This window comes from Ahaetulla prasina, chromosome 1, assembly GCF_028640845.1.
Source record: "Ahaetulla prasina isolate Xishuangbanna chromosome 1, ASM2864084v1, whole genome shotgun sequence".
Classification (NCBI taxonomy): domain Eukaryota; kingdom Metazoa; phylum Chordata; class Lepidosauria; order Squamata; family Colubridae; genus Ahaetulla; species Ahaetulla prasina.
This window is the reverse complement of record NC_080539.1, coordinates 371,697,117-371,716,744: the sequence shown is the minus strand read 5'-3', so window position 1 is coordinate 371,716,744 and position 19,628 is coordinate 371,697,117. Positions and strand designations below refer to the sequence as shown.

Sequence of the window (19,628 nt, the reverse complement as noted above, 5' to 3'; positions counted from 1 at the left end):
CGTGATGCTCCCTGAGCTTGGTGGTTTTCTTGCAGACGTTTCATGACCAAAGTAGGTTGCATCAACGGTGTGGTACTAGCACTGACGATGTTCCCTAGTCACATCTGCTGATGATGTTACAAGTAGTCCTCGATTTATGACCACAATTGAACTCAAAATTTCCATTCCCAAGCGAGACAACTGTTCAATGTTTCGCCCAATTTTATGACCTTTCTTGCTATGATTGTTAAGTAACTCACTTAAGTTGTTAATTTAGTGACACCTTTGTTAAGTGACTCCAGCTTCCACATTGACTTTGCTTGTCACTAGGTCGCAAAAGGGGATCGATCACATGATCCCTGGACACTGCAACTGTCATAAATACAGGTAGTCCTCAGCATATGATCACAATTGAGCCCAAACTTTCTATTGCTAAACGAAACAGTTGTTAAAGTGAGTTTTGCCCCATTTTACGACTTTTCTTGCCACAGTTGTTCAAGTGAATCACTGCACTTGTAAAGTTAATGACACGGTTGTTAAGTGAATCTGGCCTGCCCTTTGCTTGTCAGAAGGTCGCAAAAGGGGACGCTGCAACCGCCATAGATAGGAGTCAGTTGCCAAGCATCTGAATTTTGATCATTTGATCATGGGGACGCTGCAAAGGTTGTACGTGTGAAAAACGGTGGTAACTTTCAATGCCATTGTAACTTCAAACGGTCCAAACCTTCCGTTACAATGTTTGATTTTAACTTTTTATGTTTTAACTTAGATGTAACTTTACGCCACCCAGAATTACTCTATGGTAAGATGGGCAGTCAATAAATTTTATCGACAAATAAATTTGATAAATTAACAAATAAGAACAGGGCTACCTGTCAACCCTGAAGCTGGCCTGACCGAGGCCATTTTCTGGGCTCCAGTGTTGCCACACGGGTGCTGAGGGAGAGGGGGAATAGAGATAGATGGGGTTTGTAGCCGAAACAAAATACTTTCTCCTGAGAACCAAGGTCAGTTCCCACAGGTGGTCAAAGAGGAGTGAAGCTACCAGGCAACTGGAAGACACAATGATTTGGCCATGTGACTGTTGGTTTGGGGAAGGGGAAAAACTTTTAATTAGGTGAATACCACAGGAACTACTAGAGTCAGTTTTCACCAGTCTTTGCCAATATGATATAGCCCATAAAACAGTTCTTTGAGGAATCTACCTGCCTCAAAGTTCTATTTGCTAGAGGTGTATTACTTGGAATCCTGACACTACCTGTACTTAGTTGGCTCATGAAACCCCTGCAAGAAACCCACCAAGCTCCGAGAGCACCAAGGACCCCCCACCGTTATCAACTTTGCTGAGGCTGAGCAACCATGGTCTAGACTCACGTTAAGGGTTCCGTCTCGAGTTGTGTTGCGCTAGTTGGGTCGGCCGGTGATCGGGGCAGGGGTCTCCTGCCCTGCGGCTCGGCTACGGGAAAAGCTCTTGTGTCACATTTCGCCGTTAAGTAATCCACCTTCCCCTGTTACAGGCTGTCCTACGCTTGGACGATATCACCCTGTGGAGGATCCCTAAATGGGAGAGGCGGGAGTTATTCAAGCGTGTTCGCGGCAAGCCGGCGAGGTACGCGGCGGCCCTGTTCATCCGGATGGTCCCCCCAGATGAGCTGCGGAGGTGGCGAAGTGCCGTTAGCTATTGCGGGGGCAGAGGGAAGCGCGCCCTGCCCCACAACCTGGTGTCCCGCTTGCGGCACCTCTTGTACAGGCAGTACTCGGACATAATGGCGGCTGACTGGAGAAAAATCTGGTTGAAAATCAACAAGATCCTGGGGGCTTGATGAGGGATCCCGGCCTTTGCTGCTGCACGGCTCTCCCATAGGGATGTTGTTGTTTCTGGCAGGCTGGTCCAGAAACCCTCCAAAAGACGAGACTCTGGCGACATGTTGAAGTGCTCTGGGCCAAAACTGGAATCCTTTGTGTGTCTGTGGTCGTGCTGCTGGCCGGTGATGGGCAAAGCAGGCGCCACCTGTTCCCTTGTCTGGCTGTGAAAAGTTGGGCTTGCCACCCAGCAATAAATGTCTTTTTTTTTTACGCATTGTCTTCTGACCGGTGTGATCCCTTCTTTCTTTGCTCTTTTGGTCTCCAAAAAGGTTTCTTTATGCGCCCGTGGCGGTCGCTCTGTGTACCTTTGAGGAGAGACCTGTGGCTGAATTTTGGGAAGGACTGCAATTAGGTGCGAGCTGCTTGGCACAAAGGCGTGGGAGGCCCTTTTTGGAAGATGAGAAATAGATTCCTCAAAGCCAGGGGTGTCTAAAATTGGCAACTTGAAGACTTGTGGACTTCAACTCCCAGAATTCCTCAGCCAGCAAAGCTGGCCACAAGTCTTAAAGTTGCCAAGTTTGGACACCCCTGCTCAAAGCCCTCTTGTGTTTGCCATCCTGTGGAGATCTCTTTCCTCTGTGCCTCTTGGTGTTCCAGGATCCACCTTCAAATCATGTCAAAAAAACCCAGGATTTTATCGGAATAGCAATAGGCAATAGCATTTAGACCAGCGGTTCTCAACCTGTGGGTCGGGACCCTGTTGGGGGTCGAATGGCGATTTGCCAGGGGTCGCCTAAGACCATCAGAAATATGGGAAGTATACTTGCGAGTCGAAGAATCGCGCTCCAATGGTTGACTCCACAAGCCAGCTGCAGGCTCTTCAAATCGCTAGCCGAATTCGGCTTCAGGCGCCATGAATTAAAAAAGAGAGAACTCTTTGCTCTGATGTCTCCCTCTCAAGCCAGCTGCAATCACTCCCAATCGCTAGCCTAATCTGGCTTCAGGCGCCATAAACTTAATAGGGGAGGAGTCTCCGCTTTAATGCCTCCGTCCTCAAGGCAATCGCAAGCAGTTCAGATCGCTAGCCAATACGGCTTCAGGCACGATAAATTCAAAATGAAAATAATTTTACGGTTGGGGTTGCCACATCATGGGGAATTGTATTAAAGGGGTCGCAGCACTATAAAGGTTGAGAACCACTGACATAGACTTATATACCGCTTCACAGTGCTTTCCCGCCCTCTCTAAACAGTTTACAGAAGCAGCCTATTGCCCCTAACAATCTGGATCCTCGGTTTACCCACCTCGGAAGGCTGAGTCAACCTCAAGCTGGTCAGAATCAAACTCCTGGCAGTGAGCAAAGTTAGATTGCAATACCGCCTTCTGACCACTGCGCCACCACCATGGCTCTTAATAATGCCGCTAAAAACAGCAGAAAAAAGGTGAAGGATTAGATAGAGATAGGACGTTTGGGCTAAGTTAGGTTTCATTTTGCAGAATGCAGGTAGTCCTTGACTTACAACCATTAATTTATGATGGTACAGAGTTACAGTGGCATTGAAAAAAGTGACTTACGACCGATTTTCACACTTGCAACCGTTTCAGTGTCCCCATGGTCACGGGATCAAGCGGTTAAGCCAGCGGTGTCAAAATCGGGCTGGATCCGGCCCGCAGAGTGCTTAGATCTTGCCCACGCGGCCGCCCTGGAAACAGTGAAGGATCGGCCAGCAGGGCTTCTGCCAGTGAAAACAGACCACGGGTAGCCCTCCCAAACTTTATTTTCGCTGGCAGAGGGCTGCAGGAGGCTGTCGCAGCTGAAAACAGAGCTTGGGAGCCCGTTTTCGCTGGCAAAGCGCTTGGCCATCATAGGGCCCCGAATACGAGTGACGTTGAGCTGGCCACACTCAGTCTTGGCCACACACACACACACACACCAGCCTCCCCAAGCTCAAACACAACCCTGATGCAACCTTCAATGAAATCGAGTTTGATATCCCTGGGTTAAGCAAATCTGGCTTCCCCATTGGCTTTTATTTATTTATTTATTTATTTTATTTATTTATTTATTTTTATTTATTCGAATTTTTATACCACCCTATCTCCCGAAGGACTCAGGGCGGTGTACAGCCAAATAAAAACATAAGAATAATACAAATAAAAACAACAATTAAAAAACTTATTAATTAGGCCGAAATCAAAATATCACTAAAATAGTATAAAACCCTATTAAAACTAAATTTAAAACTAAAAACCCTAGGCTAGCCCTGCGCAAATAAATAGATGCGTCTTAAGCTCGCGGCGGAAGGTTCGGAGGTCGGGAAGTTGGCGCAGCCCTGGGGGAAGCTCGTTCCAGAGGGTGGGAGCCCCCACAGAGAAAGCCCTTCCTCTGCTTGTCGCCAGTCGGCACTGCCTGGCGGACGGCACCCTGAGGAGTCCCTCCCTGTGAGAGCGCACGGCTCGGTGAGAGGCAATCGGTGGCAGTAGGCGGTCCCGTAAGTAACCCGGCCCTATGCCATGGAGCGCTTTAAAGATAGTAACCAAAACCTTGAAGCGCACCCGAAAGGCCACAGGTAGCCAGTGCGGTCTGTGCAGGATAGGTGTCACATGGGAGCCACGAGGGGCTCCCTCTATCACCCGCGCAGCTGCATTCTGAACTAACTGGAGCCTCCGGGTGCTCTTCAAGGGGAGCCCCATGTAGAGCGTTGCAGTAATCCAAGCGAGATGTCACGAGCGCATGAGTGACCGTGCATAAGGCATCCCGGTCTAGGAAGGGGCGCAACTGTCAGAAGGTTTCTTGTTCTTTCTTGTCAGAAGGTCACAACAGGATCACATCAGTGGCAGGTTGCCCCCAGTTCTATAGATACTGGTAGTAAAACCGGCGGGGGGCTCCGCCCACTGACCCGAACGTCATCAAAAGTGATCTGTGCATGCGCGTGGGCACGATGCAAACCATTAGTAAAGGTAATTAGAACCCAACCCTGGGTCACATGACCCCAGGACACTGTGATAATATAAACCAAAATATAATATAAAACAGAATATAAAATGATGACACGTCATAAATATAAACCCGCTTGCCAAGAGTTCAGATTTTGATCACGTGACCATGGGGATGCTGCAATGGTTATGACAGTCACAACAAAGTCACCTTTTTCAGTGCCGTCGTAGCTTCGAACGGTCGCTAAATGTACTGGTGTAAGACAAAGACTACCTATAAGTTATAAGTCGAGGACCACCTGTATAGACTCTAAATTACTAAATAAAAAGAAACCAATCCTGCCTCATGAAGCAGCCAGAATTCTTCCTTCAGTAATCTGTGCAAGAGCTCAGAGTGGTCGGCCACAGGATGTAGCTCAGGGGTGTCCAACTTTGGCAAATTTAAGGCTTCTGGACTTCAACTCCCAGAATTCCCCAGCCAGCATGGCTGCCTAGTCCCATGGAATTCTGGGAGTTGAAGTCCACAAGCCTCAAAATTAGAATTTTAGAATTCTAAAATTAGAGTTCTGGAAGAATCCTGTGGAATTCCCATAGAATTCTGGGAGTTGAAGTCCACCAGGTCTTAAAAGTGCCCAAAGGTTGGATATCCCCAGGGCAGCTAAACCACCTTTGAAAATTACCAGGTTTAGCTACCATGTGTGGGTAAACTCCCTTTAAACTCCCTTTCTCGAGACAGTTGCATCACGAAAGCAACTGAGAGGAAACAGAGCATGAAGATGCCATCACAAATGGGACCGGACGACGTGGTTGTGCAGAGGCATTTCAGAGCTGTCCCATCTTGTAGGTCTGTTTCTCGCACCCTGAGTGAACAAATAAAGATAGTCCTCGACTTACAACAGCTCATTTAGTGATCGTTTTAAGTTACAACGGCACTGAAAAAAGGGACTTATGACCATTTTTCACACTTACGACCATTGCAGCATCCCCATAATCATGTGATGAAAATTCAGATGCTTGACAGTTGGTTCCTATTTATGACGGTCGCAGTCTCCCAGATGGTCACGTGATCCCCTTTTCTGACCTTCTAAGTCAACGGGGAAACCAGATTCACCTAAGAACCAGGTGACTAGTGTATCAACTGCAGTGATTCAGTTAACAACCGGGATGAGAAAGGTCGTAAAATGGGGCCAAACTCACTCAACAATTGTTTCACTTAACCACAGAAATTTTGGGCTCAGTTGTGGTCGTAAGCCAAGAGCTACCTGTACCAAAGTGTTCATTCCTAGGATATGAAATTTGCTTTCATAACTTGTTCTCCCAAAGAGGTGATGAGATAACATGGCATGCCAAAATGTATGACGAGCCAGGTGTCAACTCGCAAAGCATCCCTGGCCTGCTCTCGAGTTGCCATAGGCAAGGTGGGGGGATGGGAAAACCGATGAGCAGCACAGCAACCAAAAACAGAGGTACATTCCAGACATATCTCTCTCAAGGCTGTCTCCCAGAGTTACCCACAGTGGCTGGAGGGGAGTGATCTCTACAGTCTGTGAAATTGCTCCATTGGAGAATGTGATTGATGTCACACTCTGGGGGAAATAGGATCATGATTGGGGCATAAATTACATAGGGTCAGAGTTGGCTTCACCTGGAACATGTGGACATGAAGCTCCTAATAAATAACTGGATTGTAACCCTGACACCAGGGTTTGGCCAGCCTTATCTCAAAGGGCCTTTGGTGGCTCAGCAGACTAAGTCTGTCTGTTATTAACACAGCTGCTTGCAATTACTGCAAGTTCAAGTCCCACCAGGCCCAAGGTTGACTCAGTCTTCCATCCTTTATAAGGTAGGTAAAATGAGGACCCAGATTGTTGGGGGCAATAAAAGTTGACTTTGTATATAAATATACAAATGGATGAAGACTATTGCTTGACACAGTGTAAGCCGCCCTGAGTCTTCGGAGAAGGGCGGGATATAAATGCAAATAAAAAAAATAAAAAAAGGGGACAAATAGAATAGAATTGACATTCTCACATATGCAAAAGAAAAAACGGTTTGCAGGAAATGCAGGTAGTTCTCAACTTACGACCACAACTGAGTTTTGCCCCATTTTCTTGCCACAGTTCTTATGTGAATCCCTGCAGTTGTTAAGTGAGTCACACGGTTGTTAAGTGAATCTGGCTTTTTCATTGACTTCGCTTGTCAGAAAGTTACAAAAGGGTTGTTCCCAGGATACTGCAACCGCCATAAATATGAGTCAGTTGCCAAAGTAGCTGCATTTTGACCACGTGACCATAGAGAGACTGCAACGGTTGTTAAGTGTGAAAAACAATCTTAAGTAATTTTTTTCAAAGCTGTTGTAACTTTCAGCAGTCACTGAACGAACTGTTGCAAGTCGAGGACTACCTGTATATCTCAGGCCTGGTTAGATAATGTGCAGATTTAATTTAAGTTATATACCATCAAGGTTCCAAGAATGATGTAGGCTTACTAAGAGAGTGATTGACATTAGTTTTCGAGTAAACAATAAAAGGAGGAAAAATATATACCGTGTTAACATGACCCACCCCAATAATAAGCCCAACCCTAATTTTTTGGGTGTGGACCAAATATTACCCGTACCCCCAAAATAAGCCCGGGGGGGGGGGATCAGCATGGGTCAGCACAAGTGGCGGCGCAAGCGCGGAAGGGAGGGCAACTGTCCGGCTGTAACCCACTGGCTCCTTGGGGTACCGCAAATACCGCTTTTGCCCTTCTCTTTCTGGGTGCTGTGCTTCTGCTTGTTGGACCGCTGAAGCCGGCAGCTCCGCGGCCAGCTGCTTTGCTTTTTCCCTCTTTTGGGGAGGAAAATGGGGAGGGGGATTTTCCTGCCTGCCATCTCTTCCCTCAGTCTGTGCTGAGCTTGAGGAATGGATGACAGGCAGGAAAATCCCCCTCCCATGAGCCAAAAAGCCTCCATTCCGAACCCTCAGCGTTCAGAATGGAGGCGACGGTGTGTCCAGCTCTCACCGAGTCTGGTCTGCTGCACAGTGGTGGGTTTCAAAATTTTTTACTACCGGTTGTGTGGGTGTGGCTCGGTGGGTGTGGCAGGGGAAGGATACTGTAAAATCTCCATTCCCATCCCACTCCAGGGGAAGGATGCTGCAAAGTCTCCATTCCCACCCCACTCCAGGGGAAGGATACTGTAAAATATCCATTCCCTCCCCACTCCAGGGGAAGGATACAGTAAAATATCCATTCCCTCCCCACTCCAGGGGAAGGATACAGTAAAATTTTCATTCCCACCCCATTCCAAGGGAAGGATGCTGCAAAGTCTCCATTCCCACCCCACTCCAGGGGAAGGATACAGTAAAATCTCCATTCAGTAAAATCTCCCCACTCCAGGGGAAGGATACTGTAAAATCTCCATTCCCTCCCCACTCTAGGGGAAGGATACTGTAAAATCTCCATTCCCACCCCACTCCAGGGGAAGGATGCTGCAAAGTCTCCATTCCCATCCCACTCCAGGGGAAGGATACTGTAAAATCTCCATTCCCTCCCCACTCCAGGGGAAGGATATTGTAAAATCTCCATTCCCTCCCCACTCCAGGGGAAGGATACTGTAAAATCTCCATTCCCACCTCATTCCAAGGGAAGGATGCTGCAAAGTCTCCATTCCCACCCCACTCCAGGGGAAGGATACTGTAAAATCTCCATTCCCACCCCACTCCAGGGGAAGGATACTGTAAAATCTCCATTCCCACCCCACTCCAGTGGAAGGATACTGCAAAGTCTCCATTCCCTCCCAATCAGCTGGGACTCAGGAGGCAGAGAATAGATGGGGGCGGGGCCAGTCAGAATTTTTATTACCGGTTCTCCGAACTACTCAAAATTTCTGCTACCGGTTCTCCAGAACCTGCTGAAGCTGCTGCTGCACCTCAAAAAAAAAAGTAAGATTGCCTCGAAAATAAGCCCAAGTGCTTATTTTCAAGTTTAAAAGAAAATAAGTCTCAGTCTTATTTTCTGAGAAACATGGTCTTTTTCTGGATACAAGCGGGAAGAAACCTTGCTGGGTTTTTTTGGATAATTCTGCAAAATAATGAAAATCATAACATCGAGATTTCTCCGATACAAAATTGGGCACTTTGGAAAATGCCAAATATTGTACGTTCACTGCTTTAACAATAGTGTATCATTATTGCTAGGCAACCCTTCCGTTTGCTCTCTGACAAAGCAGTTCTCACCTAAATGGTTGCGTGACTTTACCCAGAATGTCTTGCGCTATATATATATGTATGTATGTATGTATGTATGTATGTATGTATGTGAGCAGGTAGGTGTGTCACAGCTGAGCATTTACCCTGAATACAACTCAGGATTTGTAAGATGCCAAAAGAGGAAACAAAGAGATGCCCGGATTTGAACTGGAATCGATGGGACCAGAAGCCTGGAAAATGAAATCATATCTTTGAATGGAAATTTTAAGATGCTCTCATAAAAGGGTGGTTCCAGTGGTGGAATTCAGCCGGTTCGGGCGAACCAGTAGTTAAAATGCTGGCTGGCTCTGCCCCTTCCAGGAGTCCCCACACGATCCGTTTTCACTCCCAGGAGGCTGCAGGGAGGCCTACTAGGCCCAAAACGGGGCGTGGTGTGGTGACGCATCCCCACTGCGGCCCGTTTTTGCTCCCAGGGGGGTGCAGGAGACCAAGTGCTGCCTGTCACACCCGTGGCCACGCCCACCCAGTCAGTCATTAGGGCAGAGAACCGATTCTTAAATTATTCGAATCCCACCACTCGGTGGTTCCATGCCTTCATCCACACTGGGTTTACTACAGGTAGTCCTTGACTTATGACAACAGTTGAGCCCAAAATTTGTGTTGCTAAGTGAGAAATTCGTTAAGTGAGTTTTGTTCCATTTTACGACTTTTCGGGCCACATTTGTTAACCGAACTGCTGTAATTGTTAAATTAGCAACACGGTTGTTAAGCAAATCGGGCTTTCCCGCTGACTTCGCTTGCCAGAAGTTCACAAAAGGGGATCGCATGACACACACACATACACACACACACACACACACACACACACACCCCGGAATGCTGCAACCGTCATAAGTATGAACCAATTGCCCAGGGTCTGAATTTTGATCACGTGACCGCCGGGATGCTGCAACTGTTGTAACGGTGAAAAAACAGTCGTAAGTCCCTTTTTTAGTGCTGTTGTAACTTCAAACGGTCACTAAATGAATTGTTGTAGGTCGAGGACTACCGGTATTTTGAAGCAGGCTCTGCCACTCCTAGCAGAGAGAGGGAGGCATGTTTGTAGGAATTGCTTTCATCGTCACATGGTGATTCAGAGGCTGGAGGTGTGTTTTGCCTCATAAACAGTCCTCATCAACGGCCAGTGTTAAGGGTAATCTGGGTTCCCAACCAAGGTTGTGGACTGTTGAGCAGAGTACCCTACGCATGAAAACGACTGAGACTGGTTGTATACAATAACAGTCACTTGCAGACAAACTGGGGTTTGATATTCCTTTACTTTTAGGGAAAAGGCAAAGTCGTAGTCCAAAAACAATTCCAGGTCATACACATATAAAGCCAGTCAGTCAGGGATATTATAGATATCAAGTCTTCTTACTTGCACAACAAACAAGGTCTTCTTTCAGTTCGGCAAAACACAGTTCAATTCACAACAGTCAGTATCTTGAGGAATCAGTAACTAGCCATGATCAAGCAACGATCATAAAGCTCAAATATACAGTTGCAGCATTTCTTCAGCTTACAATGCTGTAGCATCCCTGTAGATTCCCCACAAGCCATCATTTAGTAGTCCTTTTATACATTGGCTACAGAGCTCAACCAATTAGGATGCTTACATGATGCAGCACAGCCTTAAAGCAACATCAGGCCTTTCTATAAACATACATAGTTAGTTATATATTGCCTGGCCAACTAGTTAGGCAAATAACAATTTCCTGACAGCCAGGCTGTATAAAAAGGCACTTCCCCTCTACAGGTAGACCTCGCCTTACGACCACAATCGAGCCCAACATTTCTGTTGCTGAGCGAGACAGTTCGTTAAGTGAATTTTGCCCCCATTTTATTTCCCCTTTCTTTCCACGGTTGTTAAGTGAATCACTGCAGCTGCACTTAACGGTTGACTTTGTCAACAGGTTGCAAAAAGTGACCACACGAGCCCGTTGCCCAAAGTGTCTCCAGGGGTCATAAGTGTGAAAAAGGAACAGTCAATTTTTTATTATCTTTCTAACACCAAACGGTCACTAAACGAAAAGTTGTAAGTCAAGGACTGTCTGTAGATCATTGGGGAAAGGAAGGTGTAGCCTGTCCATTGCCTTAGATCAGGGCTGTCCAAACTTGGCAGCTTTAAGGCCTGTGGACTTCAACTCCCAGAATTCCCCAAGCTCCAAATATTATCATTTGATGGGAGCTAGGAAGCGTGCCTTTTCTATGGCGGCCCCTGCCCTATGGAACTCCTTGCCCCATGAAGTTCAGCGGGACTCCACCCTTTTAACCTTCTTTAAAGCTTGCCCCAACAGCCTAATCAACGAACTAGCAGACGTTTCATAACCCAACTAGGTAACTTCATCAGTGCTGGAGAAGAGTGGAGTTTGCTCTCTACATATTAGTGGCTTGCCCTGTTAGTATGGGTGGGATTGTGGTTTTCTTCTTGCTAGTTTCTTGATTAGGTGTGGACAATATTTGGCAGAAGGGACTAGAAGCATGCTTGCCTTATCTAACCTGATAGGACAGGTAGATGTTCTTATGGAAAGGCAAGTCCTCAATTTACAACAGTTCATTTAGTGACCGTTCAAAGTTACAAGGGCCCGGCAAAAAGTGACTTATGACCATTTTTCACACTTACGACCGTTGCAGCATCCCCCTGGTCACGTGATCCAAATTCAGACGCTTGGCAAACTGGTTCGTTCTTATGACCGTTGCCCTGTCCCGAGGTCACACGATCCCCTTTTGCGTCCTTCTCACAAGCCAAATCAATGGAGAAGCCAGATTCACTTAACAACCGTGTTACTAATTTAACAAACGCAACAACCGTGTTGTCACTTAACAACCGTGGCAAGAAAGATCGTAAAACGGGGCAAAACAACCTAAACGTTGGGCTCAATTGTGGTCGTAACCTGAGGATTACCTGTATTGGGTGTCAACAAATAAAACTCTGGATTCAAATGCGTCTCATTGTGTCAACTCTGGGGCTTGGTCCTCACACCTTTAATCCTTCTGCTGGGTGGGGGAAGTGTTTTCAACACCAAACTCAAAGAGCACCAAGAAATCCACGGTTCAGTCCCGGGCTACAAATACTCTCTTTTATGGATAAGCGTCTATGGCTGAAAAGGGAACATCAGGAGTATAAGCAGATCAGAAAACATTGCATAATAATAAAAATAATAATGCAAAAAATTCTGGATAGTGGATGTGGCAGTGCCTGGAGACCAGATCACTTATTTCTACCACCAGTTCACCGCGCACACTCACTTCACTTGCGCACTCAACTTCCGCACATTTACTTTTCCACACCGGACCACCCCAACGAAGCTGTCGAAGTGCTGTCCCAGTGCCTGGAAGCCGTATGGGTCTGGATGGGGAGAAACAGGCTCAAGCTCAATCCCTCCAAGACGGAGTGGCTGTGGATGCTGACATCCCGGCACAGTCAGCTGCAGCCGCGGTTGACTGTTGGGGGCGAGTCATTGGCCCCGATGGAGAGGGTGCGCAACTTGGGCGTCCTCCTGGATGGACGGCTGTCTTTTGAAGATCATTTGACGGCTGTCTCCAGGAGAGCTTTTTACCAGGTTCGCCTGGTCCGCCAGTTGCACCCCTTTCTAGACCGGGATGCCCTATGCACGGTCACTCACGCTCTCGTGACATCTCGTCTGGATTACTGCAATGCTCTCTACATGGGGCTCCCCTTGAGGAGCACCCGGAGACTCCAGGTAGTTCAGAATGCGGCTGCGCGGGTGATAGAGGGAGCCCCTCATGGCTCCCACGTAACACCTCTCCTGCGCAGACTGCACTGGCTGCCTGTGGCCTTCCGGGTGCGCTTCAAGGTTTTGGTAATGATCTTCAAAGCGCTCCATGGCATAGGGCCGGGCTACTTACGGGACCGTCTGCTGCCACTGATTGCCTCTCACCGACCCATGCGCTCTCACAGAGAGGGACTCCTCAGGGTGCCGTCGGCCAGGCAGTGCCGACTGGCGACACCCAGGGGAAGGACCTTTTCTGTGGGGGCTCCCACCCTCTGGAACGAGCTTCCCCCAGGACTTCGCCAACTTCCTGACCTTCGAACCTTCCGCCGCGAGCTTAAGACACATCTATTTATTTGCGCAGGACTGGACTAGGATTTTTTAAATTTTAAATTTGGTTTTAAATGGGGTTTTATTATTTATATTTCTATTTTAAATATTCGGCCTATTGAATAAGTTTTTTAAATCAATGTTTTATTCTGTATATATTTATGTTTTTATCTGGCTGTAAACCGCCCTGAGTCCCTAGGGAGATAGGGCGGTATAAAAGTATGAACAAATAAATAAATAATAAATAAATAATACCCGGCTTTCCGCGCAAGCACCCAGCCTCAAAAACTTGGCTAAATAGGACAGCATAGCGCCAGGGTGGGCGTATCCACCTATTATCTCCGCTACCGGTTCACTCAAACTGGTAGGAACCGGCTTAATACCACCTCTGTGGAGACAGTGGAAGAGAAGAAAAAGAACTGGAGAAGATAACAAAATGCAAAAACCTACAAATAGAAATAGAATGACTATGGCAAAGGTAAGCAAGGGTAGTAGCAATGGTCATAGGTCCCTTGGGTGCAGTCCCAAAACAACTGGAGCACCACTTTATTCATTGGCATTGACAAACTTGCCATCCGTCAATTGCAGAAGGCAGCTTTCCTTGGAACAGCTTCCATCCTGCGACGATACCTTTTAACACCGTCAAACCGCCAGATCTGCCTATCCCAGGTCCTTGGTAAGGACTCGCTAGGTAGACAAAAATGCCAAACCCCAGTCTGAACATCTGGCTGACTGTGTGATGATCAATAATAATAATAATAATAATAATAATAATAATAATAATAATAATAATAATAATGCCAAACCCCAGTCTGAACATCTGGCTGACTGTGTGATGATCAATAACAATAATAATAATAATAATAATAATAATAATAATAATAATAATAATAATAATAATAATGCCAAACCCCAGTCTGAACATCTGGCTGACTGTGTGATGATCAATAATAATAATAATAATAATAATAATAATAATAATAATAATAATAATAATAATAATAATGCCAAACCCCAGTCTGAACATCTGGCTGACTGTGTGATGATCAATAATAAGAATAATAATAATAATAATAATAATAATAATAATAATAATAATGCCAAACCCCAGTCTGAACATCTGGCTGACTGTGTGATGATCAATAATAATAATAATAATAATAATAATAATAATAATAATAATAATAATAATAATAATAATGCCAAACCCCAGTCTGAACATCTGGCTGACTGTGTGATGATCAATAATAATAATAATAATAATAATAATAATAATAATAATAATAATGCCAAACCCCAGTCTGAACATCTGGCTGACTGTGTGATGATCAATAACAATAATTATAATAATAATAGCAATAGCACTTAGACATATACCGCTTCACAGTGTTTTATAGCCCTAAGCGGTTTACAGAATCAGCATATTTATAAAGCATTGAGCTTTTCATCCTAAAACCCCTACAGTCCTCAAATTATGACGACAATCGAGCCTAACATTTCGGTTGCTAAATGAAACATTTGTGAAGTGAGTTTTACAATACCATTTTACGACCTTTCTTGCAACTGTCCTCACCTTTATAATCACAATTGAGGCCAAAATTTCTGTTGCACGGCTGTTAAGTGAGTTCTTGCCCCATTTTGCAGCCTTTGTTGCAACGGTTGTTAAGAGGATCGTTGCAGTGGTTAAGTTAGCAACACGGTCGTTAAGCGAATCTGGCTTCCCGATTGACTTTGCTCGTCGGAAGGTCGCCAAAGAAGATCACATTTTATTTATTTATTTATTTTTATTTATTGTTCACACTTTTATACCGCCCTATCTCCCTAGGGACTCAGGGCGGTTTACGTGACACCCCCATCATCCCGGGACATTGTAACCGTCATAAATATGAATCAGTTGCCAAGAGTCTGAATTTTTGATCCCGTTGCAACCGTTGCAAGTGTGGAAAATGGTCGTAAGTCATTTTTTTAGAGACCCCTGTAAGTTCAAACAGTCTCTAAATTGAAGTCTGGTAAAATCAAGGTCTACCTGTATTGTTCACGTTGTAAGGTATGCAAAATAATGCTCTCTCTCTCTCTCTTTTTGTCTTTTTTCCTTTTTCTTTTTTTCTTTTCCTTTCCTTTTATTTTGGGCGGCTTTTTTTTTCTCTCTCTCTCTTCCAGACGACTTCTACTTTCTCGAAACTCAAAATGGAGATCAAGAAAAGCCGCCGTCACCCCCTGGGGAAGCCGCCCACCCGCTCCCCGTTGTCGGTGGTGAAGCAGGAAGCCTCCAGTGATGAAGGTGAGTCCCCCCCCAAAAAAGGAAAGAAAAAAAAACCAGGAGGAAGGCTGCTTCTGAACAGACCAGGGTTTAGTCATTCCTCCAGTTGCCCCGGGCAACAGAGTCGCAAATGGACCGGAAGAGGAATTGCTCTCTTGCCAGGAAGCTCCAATCTTTGCTGGCTGTGGAGCAACCATGGCTAGCCTCAAAGCCCACCTGGGCAGATGTTGAAGGGATGGCACCTTCTCATCTTCCCACCATTAGACCCAGCCAGCTGAGGACTTCATTTGACCAAATCACAGCCTGCTTCATCTCTTACCAGAGTCATAAAAACACCAGCAGCCTAGTACATTTTAGCGCAGTGGTTCTCAACCTTTATAGTGCTGCGACCCCTTTAATACAATTCCCCACGATGTGGCGACCCCAACCATAAAATTATTTTCGTTTTGAATTTATCACGCCTGAAGCCGTATTGGCTAGCGATAGGAACTGCTTGCGATTGCCTTGAGGACGGAGGCATTAAAGTGGAGACTCCTCCCTTATTAAGTTTATCGCACCTGAAGCCAGGTTAGGCTAGCGATTGGGAGTGATTGCAGCTGGCTTGAGAGGGAGACATCAGAGCAAAGATTTCTCTCTTTTTTAATTCATCGCGCCTGAAGCCGAATTCGACTAGCGATTTGAAGAGCCTGCAGCTGGCTTGTGGAATCAACCACTGGAGCGCGATTCTTCAACTCACAAGTATGCTTCCCATATTTCCGATGGTCTTAGGCGACCCCTGGCAAATCGTCATTCGACCCCCAACGGGGTCCCGACCCACAGGTTGAGAACCGCTGTTTTAGCGGGTTTCGTTAAAGCAGCTTGTGAAAGGTATTTGAGGTATCCTTTGTGCTAGAGACAAAGACACGACGTACAGTGCAGGCAGATCGTTTTTCTCCTGTTCTTTAACAGCGTCATCAAATATCTTTCTCTGCTTAGGAATAATTACAGAGCCGGTTTGGTTTACCGTTGAAGGCAGCAGGCTAGAAACAAAGAGGCTTTAGAATTGAAAGCTATCTAGGTAACTTTGGGCCAATCACCAGGAGACGGTGAGTTCTAGTCCCGCCTTAGATAGTGGAACCTGTATGGGTGACTTTGGGCCAATCATCAGGAGACAGGGAGTTCTAGTCCCACCTTAGGTATGAAAGCCAGCTAAGTGACTTTGGGCCAATCACTAGAAGACGGTGAGTTCTAGTCCCGCCTTAGGCACAAAAACCTGCTGGGTGACTTTGTGCCAGTCACCAGGAGATGATGAATTCTAGTTCTCCCTTAGGCAGGAAAGTTGGCTGGATGTCTTTAGGCCAATCACCAGGAGAATTCTAGTCCCACTTTAGGCATGAAAGCCAGATGCTTTAGACGTGTCTTTGGCCCAATCACCAGGAGATGGTGAATTCTAGTTCCACCTTAGGCATGAAAACCATCTGGGTGTTTCTGGGACAATCGCCAGGAGATGGTGAGTTCTAGTTCCCCCTTAGGCATGAAAGCTAGCTGGGTGCCTTTAGGCCTATTGCCAGGAGATGGTGAATTCTAGTCTCATCTTAGGCATGAAAATCGGTTGCATGTTTTTGGGCCAGTCACCAGGAGATGGTGAGTTCTAGTCCTCCCTTAGACATGAAAGCTAGCTGGGTGACTTTGGGCCAGTCACCATGCAAGGGTGAGTTCTAGTCCTGTCTCAGACACTAAAACCTGACTTTGGGCCAGTTTGCGCTCAACCCACCTCACAGGGTTGTTGGGGTTGGGGGAAAATGGGAAGAGGAAGGACTGTGAAGTATGTTCGCTGCTTTGAGCTACTTGTCAAATCATAAAGGTGGGATGAAAAACAAAGACATTTCCCCAAATTCCATGGAATTGGGGGCTGAACGTTTGAGCCCCACATAAAAGGTTTTGAGGCCACTTCCTTTACTGTCATAGCTGGTGGCCACCTCTCTGCCCCTTTGTGCCTTTCTACATCGAACAATCACTTTTTATTTGACGTTTGGGGTGACTCTGAGTTGGTCTACTTAGATTTAGCTAACCCCAACATTTTCTTTAAAGAGCCCTCATAATGGATAGTTACTGTTTGAATGTTTGAATTTGATTATAAGGATTTTTTAAAACTACTTTAGGCAGTCTTGGAGATTTAGTCAGGTCATGTTGTTAAAAAATGGAAACTGATGTAATTTCTGTTTTAAGTTAATTGGGAGGCTCTCTTTCTCCCTTTTGATCTTTATTTTAGTCCTTCTGAATTCCTGGAGGAATGTTTCAACCAGTTGGCTTTAAAAAGCACAGCTGTTCCACTTTCAAAAAGCTCATTTTTTGAAGATTGCTCAGTCCATTCCTGGCCAGTATTCTGCAGGCCTAGCTCTGAACTAACTTACTTACTTACTTTCTTTCTTTCTTTCTTTCTTTCTTTCTTTCTTTCTTTCTTTCTTTCTTCCTTCCTTCCTTCCTTCCTTCCTTCCTTCCTTCCTTCCTTCTTACCTACCTACCTACCTTTCTTTCTTTCTTTCTTCCTTCCTTCCTTTCTTTCTTTCTTCCTACTTACCTTCCTTCCTTCCTTTCTTTCTTTCTTTCTCCCTACTTACCTTCCTTCCTTCCTTTCTTTCTTTCTTTCTTTCTTTCTTTTTCTTTCTACTTACCTTTCTTTCTTTCTTTCTTTCTTTCTTTCTTTCTTCCTTTCTTCCTTCCTACCTTTCTTCTTTCTTCCTTCCTTCCTTTCTTTCTTTCTTCCTACCTTCCTTCCTTTCTTTCTTTCTTTCTTCCTTCCTTCCTTCCTTTCTTTCTCTTTCTTTCTTCTTTCTTTCTTTCTTTCTTTCTTTCTTTCTTTTTCTTTCTTTCTTTCTTTCTTTCTTTCTTTCTTTCTTTCACCAGACTTGTATGCCACCTATCTCACCAAACATGACACTCAGCAGCATAATACATTGAAAACTAAAACATAAAATCTTTATTGGCTGTGTCTTGAACCGAACAGGGAATAATCCAAAAGATGGTAACCATATTAAGTTGCTCAATTCCACAAGAAAGCCACACACATCTCTTTTTTATTCCCCACTTGGAATACTACATCCACTTTTGGTCACCACAATACAAAAAAAGATGCCAAAACTCTAGAAAGAGTGCAGAGAAGAGCAAGAAAGGTAATTAGCGGACTGGAGGCAAAAACACATAAAGAACAGTTGCTGGATTTAGGTATGTCTAGTTTAATGAAGAGAAGGATTAGGGTGGACGTGACAGCAGTCTTCAAATATTTGAGGGGCTGCCACAAAGAAGAGGGGGGGGCGTTCAAGGCAAAGCACCTGAAAGCAGAACAAGAAGCAATGGAGGGAAACTAATCAAGGAAAGAACCAACTTAGAACTAAGGAGAAATCTCCTGATAGTGAGAAAAATATATCTGTGAAACGACTTTTTTTTTTAATTTGAATTTATATCCCGCCCTTCTCCGAAGACTCAGGGCGGCTTACACTGTGTCAAGCAATAGTCTTCATCCATTTGTATATTATATACAAAGTCAACTTTTATTGCCCCCAACAATCTGAGTCCTCATTTTACCTACCTTATAAAGGATGGAAGGCTGAGTCAACCTTGGGCCTGGTGGGACTTGAACCTGCAATAATTGCAAGCAGCTGCTATTAATAACAGACTGTCTTACCAGTCTGAGCCACAGAGGCCTCTTTCTCCCTTTTTTTCTTCCTTCCTTCCTTCTCCCTCCCTCTTTCTTTCTTTCTCTCTCTCCCTCTCTCTCTCTCTTTCTCCCTCCCTTCCTTCTCCCACTTTATTTCCTTCTTTTTTTTTTTATTTGAATTTATACCCTGCCTTTCTCCGAAGACTCAGGGCGGCTTACACTATGTCAAGCAATAGTCTTCATCCATTTGTATATTATATACAAAGTCAACCTTTATTGCCCCCAACAATCTGGGTCCTCATTTTACCTACCTTATAAAGGATGGAAGGCTGAGTCAACCTTGGGCCTGGTGGGACTTGAACCTGCAGTAATTGCAGGCAGCTGCTGTTAATAACAGTCTGTCTTACCAGTCTGAGCCACAGACTTGCCTCCAGAAGTTGTGGATATTCATCACCGAAGGCTTTCAAGACGAGATTGGACAGCCATTTGTCTGAAATGGGAGAGGGTTTCATGCGTGAGCAGTGGGTTGGACTAGAAGACCCCCAAGATGCCTTCTAATTGTATTAAAGAGCCACGGTGGTTCAGTGGTTAGAGTGCAGTACTGCAGGCTACTTCTGCTGCCTGCCGGCTGCCTGCAATTTGGCAGTTCAAATCTCGCCAGGCTCAAGGTTGACTCAGCCTTTCATCCTTCCAAGGTGGGTAAAATGAGGACC

The 19,628-nt window shown here is 45.4% G+C and overlaps 1 protein-coding gene across 2 annotated transcripts in view; it reads left to right on the top strand.

Moving 5' to 3' along the window:
• Nucleotides 1–19,628, top strand: part of KDM4B (lysine demethylase 4B) — a 299,919-nt gene that overhangs the window by 235,393 nt on the left and 44,898 nt on the right. The window contains exon 13 of one of the 2 annotated variants that reach the window (XM_058163587.1): nt 15,179–15,299. In XM_058163587.1, coding sequence (XP_058019570.1) covers nt 15,179–15,299 — 121 coding nt within the window. Of the gene's footprint in view, nt 1–1,496; nt 2,255–15,178; nt 15,300–19,628 lie in introns of those variants that run through there. The other variant, XM_058163588.1, reaches the window with a different exon arrangement.